At 34.8% G+C, this 7,548-nt stretch overlaps 2 protein-coding genes across 4 annotated transcripts; both read left to right on the top strand.

Moving 5' to 3' along the window:
- The first annotated feature begins 296 nt into the window (after positions 1-296).
- On the top strand, positions 297-6,661 carry LOC133797606 (uncharacterized). 3 transcript variants are annotated; one of them, XM_062235562.1, is made up of 5 exons: positions 297-574; positions 1,162-3,213; positions 6,162-6,253; positions 6,339-6,454; positions 6,537-6,661. In XM_062235562.1, exons 2-5 carry the CDS (start codon positions 3,081-3,083, stop codon positions 6,571-6,573), a joined length of 378 nt encoding a protein of 125 aa, XP_062091546.1. In that variant the 5' UTR covers positions 297-574; positions 1,162-3,080; the 3' UTR covers positions 6,574-6,661. The 3 variants fall into 3 exon arrangements, 1 of the variants encoding a protein (XP_062091546.1); XR_009875669.1 differs by lacking the exon at positions 6,162-6,253 and having other exon boundaries at positions 6,348-6,454; XR_009875668.1 differs by lacking the exon at positions 6,162-6,253 and having other exon boundaries at positions 6,343-6,454.
- LOC133797596 (uncharacterized) lies at positions 3,853-5,737 on the top strand. The gene is made up of 4 exons (XM_062235552.1): positions 3,853-3,976; positions 4,054-4,184; positions 4,679-4,748; positions 4,912-5,737. Exons 3-4 carry the CDS (start codon positions 4,731-4,733, stop codon positions 5,368-5,370), a joined length of 477 nt encoding a protein of 158 aa, XP_062091536.1. The 5' UTR covers positions 3,853-3,976; positions 4,054-4,184; positions 4,679-4,730; the 3' UTR covers positions 5,371-5,737.
- Positions 6,662-7,548: the final 887 nt, after the last annotated feature.

The raw sequence follows: 7,548 nt of genomic DNA, 5'->3' as shown, positions 1-7,548 counted from the left end.
AAATTCTATTTTCAAAATTTAATAAATTTAAATTAAAATTTTAAAAAATAACAAATAAAAATAGAGTTACCAAACATATTTTATGTTTAATTGTTAAATTTTTTAATTACTTAAATAAAAAACTATTTTTTTAAGTATTACCAAACAATATAAATTTTTTTACCAATTAAACACAACCCATAATTATTAAAAATTTATAGTATTAATTTTATTTTTTTCTTTTAAAACTAATAAAAACTATTTTTTAAAAAACAGATTATTTTTTCTCTTCTTTATTTTTTAAAGAATGACTTATTTCTAGGTTAAAAAATTGCCCCAGTAATCTTGACCCCCTCCACCCTCGTTTGACCTCGCGCGCAGCACCTCCTCCATGACGGCGCCTCCCACCTCCGTTCGACAACCCCGGAGAGCACACCAAGACAGTAGCCTAGCCGCCGTTCGACCCCAGGACAGAAACCCCACCATTGCTCGACATCCACAACAGTTCGTGTGACTGGAGTCAACCTCTCTTCTCCGGCGACTGGATCCTTCCTTCTCAGGTGACAACACCTCAGGTGCACTACGGATTCTCCAGGTATGGACCTCCGCCCTCTCTCATATATGTTCATAGCTCACACACCATTAGAGCAATCACTGGAGTCCCAATTGCTTTCTTTCCCTTTTCTTTATTTTTTTTTCCTCTCAAAGTTCAAACTCCCAATAATTCTTCTCAACTTTCTTTCTTTTGATTTTTGGGATTGAAGATTCAGAATGTCTAATTGGGTCTATTTGTAGAGTTTTGTGTTGTTAAATCTTACCTTGATTTGTTTATAAAACTATAGAAATTGTCCTGTATTGTAGAAGAGCTACTATTGGTTTGATTCTTCTTTTGCTTCTTGTGCATGTTGCAGTCCAAGTTTAATTTGATTGATTTGGTTCTCAAGTCTTGCTATCTTACCTTCCACCATAGCTATTAATCGAACTTCTCCTAAATTTCTTTTGACATCTAATTATGAAGTTCTTTCTTTTGATAGCTTCTTTGAAGTGTTCCACATTTTTGTAACTAAACTGTAAAAGTTTTCTCCATCTTTTAAAGCTAGATTATGATAATTTTTTGTTCTTAGTATGTTGCTTGTGACAACAATAATTCTGACTGCAATTTTGTTGGTGTAATTTGTGCAGACCATCATGGTTAGTAGATGGTAACATAATCTCTACAAAGATCAAGAGTGCATCTAGCAACCATGATCTTGAAAGAGTTAATTAGAAAAGCAACCCAGCTAGAGCCTGTCCTAATTGTGAATTTGTGATTGACAACAATGAAGTAAGATTTCCATTATTTCTTTATCCTTTGTGTACTTGGGAGAATTAGAAAGATGACAGAGAAAACGGAATCACGGGGGCAAAGAAACAAGCTCTGAGGTCCCAGCCTCTCATGGGCATCCACATAGTGATATCTACAGTTTTCTGGTGCTGGGGTTAGGCGGGGAGCCTAGTTTCATTAAATAAAAATTCTGGACGAATTTTTATAATGCCATATTATTGTCTGGTGAAGTAGAATTTTATTGAATAACTTGCTAATAGTAGGGCTAACTACTTAAATCATAGGTATAAGCTCTTTTAATGTAGACTATGGGTTCTACTTTGCATCTATTATAATTGGGTTACAGGATGGCTACTCATAATGAGTGCGAAGATTTTTCATAATATTGTCTCATTTGTCAGACGAAGTAGAATTTGCTAGTGTAACTTTCTTACAGTATGGTTAAATACTTAAATTCTACTTATAAAGCTCTTATAGACTATGAGATCTCCATCTCGTCTATTATAATTAAGTAGCAGCTTGTTTAATTATAACAAGTGCAAAGCATTTTCAGAATGCCATCTTATATGATCTGGAAAAGTAGAGTTTGGTATGGCTGCTTAGTCCCCTGCATCTGTGATTTACCAAAAATATATTTCCCTTAGTGGCCTCCTGGACATTCTCAAGGATCAAGGTACTGGATTTGGAAATTTCTGTCATGCTATTTGTGTGCTTACTGTATATTTCCTGAGCTGTTTCCTAGAGAGAGTTTTAATTGGCTGGGTGAAGAGAGAGGGAGAGGCAAGTTCTCGAAATCCTGTTCTGTTTGTAATTTTTTTGATACGTTCTCATAATACAATCATTCTCCCTAATGATCCCTACGAGTTAATGAGTGGAAAGATGGTAGATGGTTATGAATTATATTGGGAAGTGAGAATTGATTCAAAAATGTTTTTCTTTTTTTGCAATGTGGTATACTCTAGACTAGTTGTGCAATCCAAGATGTTGAACTTAGAGAGCTATTACATAGCTACTACGGAGCCAGTGAGAAGAAATATCACATTAATAATTTAGACGAAGATAAGGTTATGGTGTTTTATAATGTGGCCGTAATTAATGACATTAGCCTTCAGCCACCTCAACAAATTATTGCAGTAGTTTGAATAGCTGCGTGGCACATCTTGGTCAATCCATGCTAAAATTTCTCTTGATTTTGCTCATTTATTATTTTAGAAAGAATGTTTACCCAATCTGTCAGTGTTCTCTCACATTATTGATTGCTAGTTTTACTTGTATATATGTTTCTTACATATTTTCTAACTTCCATGCTCAATTCTGATCTTTTCATGCGATCCTCTACTTGAGAACTTTTATTTATTTATTTTTTAATGTTTTCTGGAGGATAGAGAGCCTAGTTCATTATTTCATCTTGTTCTGGGAGAATTAGGCCATTTGGATTCTTATTGATGTTGCTGTCTAATAATGACATTTTCTCTAGTATGGCAATGGATGTGTTGAAGGAAAACTGTGCCAATATTGTTTTAGTAGAATATATTTATCATAGTACTAAAGTCATATTAATGGAGCATAATAGCATGTTAACATGATATTGAAACATACCAATCCTGTCTGTACTTGAAAATATTTGTAAAATTGTCTTTGCTGCTATTATGTTGTATTCCTCATGAACATAAGGCAACAACTTGAATTGACAGGCTTTTCAGAAGTAGTGTTAGTGAGACCTTGTAGTGTAACAATTATTATAATTTTTATTTCATTTTTCATGCTGTCCTCCTAAATGTTGGTTTCTGAACATCTTGCAAAGCTTTACACAAAGAAAATGTTTCAATTGCTACAGTCTGCTTATTCTACAATAAGGATCCAAGACACTTCTCTTTTTCTAGGAATGAACGAGGATAATTCCACAAATTGTAAGACTCTTTTTCTTTCTTATATGGAAAAAGCTAAAAACCCTCCAATGTCCAAAATGATTCCATAGATGTCTTTATCCTAATGCTCTCTTGATCAAGTATTCAATTTTTTCTAAACACATTTAATAAGTGCAAATAAAGAAACTTTAGATGTGAAAAGTACTTGCAAAACTGGGAAAGTAAAACTTACTATGTATGACTATGCAATAGAACTATCATTACTCCTGCTAAGGTTCTTCCAAAACACAATAGCCTAGAATTATGTTACTTCTATGTATGTAGTAGTAAGGATTTCCTGATCCGTCGATCGTGAATGAACTGAGATTCCTGAAGAGGCTCTGGCTTCTTTGAAACAAATATCATATTGTGGTCTCAGCTAGCCTCAAAGTTTTGTTAAGACTTTGCTAGTTGCAGTCGTGCAATGAACTCCCACAATAATTGTCAGATATAAACATTTTGATGTATGATACTAGCAAAAACATTGATCCCTAAGATTATAAAGTAGCTGTGATGATTTTGCTATTTCATTCTATCTTTCTGTTTTTGAGTTGCGTTTATACTTTCCTTAGCAGTAGATATTATTTTTAATGTATGAGCATTGATAACTCTGTTAGGAGTTCTTTCATCTGCATATAATGATTTTGTTGAATATGTGTTTCTTTGAATGTGGTTATGTGGGCAATGTTTCAATCCCACTTCTCTGTGTCAGTGCATTGGATGATCCTGTCTATACTAGGGAAGCCATTCCATGGGACGAATGCAGGTTAAGCTGCTTTTAGTATGTGAATACGCACATGCTTCATTGATTTGACAACGTGTATTGATATCTGTCTTTTATAGGACTAATAAAAATGTGGTATTGGCTACAACAAAGCATGGAGGACATCTTGCATTTTTTGAAGGGTTAATTGCAGCTCGCTTGTGGTACTTCATATTTTCATGTTTCATATTTGGACCTAACTGGAATTAAGGTTGTTTGGTTGGGAGACAACAATTTTTCTTTTCACTATGGTTACAGGCCATGCTAGAGTTCATGCTAATACATATGCTCCAATTTTGTCAGTCTTTCGCCAGGCATTGGCATGGGGGTCTACTTGCACTGGAGTTTAGTCAACTAACCTAGCAATCCTGATAGGATTGTAAACTTCATATCATTTTTTATCCACTAGGCTAGCAAGATAAAACAATTTTAGTATTGGACTGGTTTGATGAAACATTCGGAACAACTATCCTTGGGTTTAGGTATTTCTTGGAGTGCCTTTTCCATAATTTTGTGGATATAGCCTGACTCTTAAGTGCACTTCCAATTTTGGTGTGCTTTTAGATATGGAAGGAATTCCCTTGATGTTGTCAAGGTTTCCTTGTGGATTTCAATCTGCGTGCATTTCTAGGCAGCATTGTCTTCAATTACCTGATTCTGAATTATTCATTCTAATCTGGTTTGTTATTTACTTTTCTTTTGCAGGTGGGTAAGGGCAATTGGTGAATTTTTAAGGGTTCTACATTCTAGCCAATATATGCATGTACAAAACAAGGTGCATTTAAATCAGTCTACATTGCTGATAAGCTTGTATTACTATTACGATGGATTCTTCTGTTCGTTTGCAATGCTATCAATAATCAGAGACAACACCAATGTTGAATCGTAGATGCAATTAATTATGAAAACTAATACTTCTCTTTCCCATGTATTTTTAGATCCTGAATAGTGGCCCCAAGTCCTCATTGGACTCTACAATTGATCAGGGCCCCTTTGTAAGCGTTGTGGAGGATGGTATGGTGGCTGCAGTGGGAAATGAACAAAAAAACAATAATTCGGTGGAAGAATTATCGGAGACTCAGAAGGGTCATTGTGAAAATACTGAAACTGTTTCTGTTGCAGACCAAGATGAACTGAGTTCCCAACCAGAGTCTGGTTTTGTGCCAGTCATAAAAGAAACCTCTGGGCAAGCTACTAGGGTCCAGGATGCAAAGCCACTTGATACAACTCCCGTTAAAAGATGCTTGGATGTGTTGCATCGACAGAACAGGTTCTCAATATGGCTGCTTGCTTATATTGCTATTGCTACGAGCTGGCCATTGTTAGGTTCTGCCATGCGAGCACTTTCTAGGAAGAAGCTCAGAAATTTCTTACTTGCAGCTTTGTTCAGAAAATAATTCCATGCTCATAAATTCCTTGTTGTTGTACTCTCCTTATAACTTATTATTCATTCTCATATAGAGATGTCGATGACTGTTTTTAGGTAATACTTGCTCAAATAAGTCCTATCCATTTTTCTTTTCTTTCCTTAAATTCCAATAATAGACAAGAATATAATATTACAAGTATACACAATAACCATCATATTCCTAAGTTGCTAGGAATCCTATCATGTTCGTGTACTGATTTATATCATATGATTCAGTAATCTATAGATATTGTATGGTAAATCCTTTCTAGTAGTGGTGGATACTAGATGCAATGCAAATAATTATTTAAAGTTGGCAGATGTAGCCAAATATACGTATCTTCTTTCTTTTGATGTCCAGTCGTTTTCCTGGGATTTTCAAATAGCCTATCATATTCTCTCAAGATTTTGTGGTTAACCTCGCAACTTTTATACCTATCTTTTTTTTTTGGTCGTACTGGCACATGACCAAACAACCACTACCGTTTAGTCATCAAAATATAATTCTTTCACATTATTAACTTTGATGAGTATAAGTGTTATTATATAAGAATGCATCTCAATATGATTGGTTTCTTCTAATACTCTTTATATTAACTTTTATATTATTTTTAATGTATGAGAATTGCTAACTCTGTTAGGAGTTCTTTCATCTGCATATAATGATTGAATATTAATGATTTTGTTGAATATGTGTTTCTTTGAATGTGGTGTTTTATTACTTGTGATTTATTTGTGAGAGTGGAAGTGTTTACTTGTGGTATTTGTGAGAGTTTCAAGATTTTAGAAAATTACAACAAGAAAGGCGTAATCATTTACAATACCTTCATAGGACCTCACGCCATAACTATACTGAATTGGAAGCTGATTTAGTAAGTACATATATAGAACGAATTATGCCTGGTTTTATGTTTTCTTCATTTGATGTTAAAATTGACCTAATTCTATTATATGCAGCAAGCTAAGTGGGGCACAACAGAGCAGATAGATCGATCTATACTCTGGAAGGTGGCCAGAAAAGATTCTTCTGGCAACTTGTCACCGAGTGTGACAAGGTCATGGGAGAGGCCATCGTAAGTTGTAAAACATTAAATGATTTTTGGTAATTTTTTTATATTTTAGTAACAAACAAATAATTGATTAAATTTTGTACAGGAAGAAATGCTTGAGCAAAGAAAAGAAGGCAAACTGATTGAGATCGAAACAAATGACATCCCAACACAAGTTTTAGGTACTGCTGAGCACCTCGGTCGAGTTCGAGGCCAGATTCAAGGTGTCACACAAAGAGACTACTTTCATAAGCCTATTGGGGGGGGGGGGGGGGGGGGGGATGGGGGGGGGGGGGTCTAAGAGGCTTGCTAGAGTTACCTTTTGAAATCATAGCTAGAGTTTCTTGAGCGGATGAGTCATAGCTAGAGTAACTTTTGAAATCAGAATTAAAAAAATATACTAATTGTAGTTTTTAGTTAGCACTTACATAGTTATTCCAAGTGAGTTCTATATTCCATGTGAGTTAGCACTTACATATTTTGATCTTGTAATTTTTAGAGTTGGAACATACTGAGTTCTATTGATTTTGTTTGCCTGTTCATTTTGTCTGAACTATGTTGTAATTACACAGGAAATTATGAATGAATATAGTGGTTGAAAATAGATAAATGAAAAAAATTCTCATATTCTATATGGGACGTCGGTCTCCACAAAACTGTCGTCTTATGTATTGCCGAGACGATGCTTGCACATAAATTTTCATCTCATGTACTGTAGGAGGATGACGCTTGAGTAGGAACTGTTGTCTCAATTACTACAGTGGATGACACTTGCACAGAAACTGTCGTCTCATGTACCACAATAGACAACGCTTGTATAGGAACCATCGTCTCATGTATGACATGAGATGACGCTTTTATTTAAACCGTCGTTTCATGCTTTACATGTCATGACATTGCATGGGATGACGGTATTAGAACCGACGTACGAGAGTCCATACGACGGTTTAAAACCATCATCCCATGTCAATTTTGTAGTAGTGTAGTGTTGTTTTTTTTTTTTAATTTTTTAGTTTGTTTTTAGGTTGTCATAAGCATGGTTATGTTGAAAGTTGTCTGTCAATGATAGAATTTTTTATTGAGATAAGAATTCTCTAGGAACTTGATGAATTATGCAT

Source organism: Humulus lupulus, chromosome 1, assembly GCF_963169125.1.
Source record: "Humulus lupulus chromosome 1, drHumLupu1.1, whole genome shotgun sequence".
NCBI lineage: Eukaryota > Viridiplantae > Streptophyta > Magnoliopsida > Rosales > Cannabaceae > Humulus > Humulus lupulus.
This window is presented reverse-complemented; position numbering and strand designations above follow the sequence as displayed.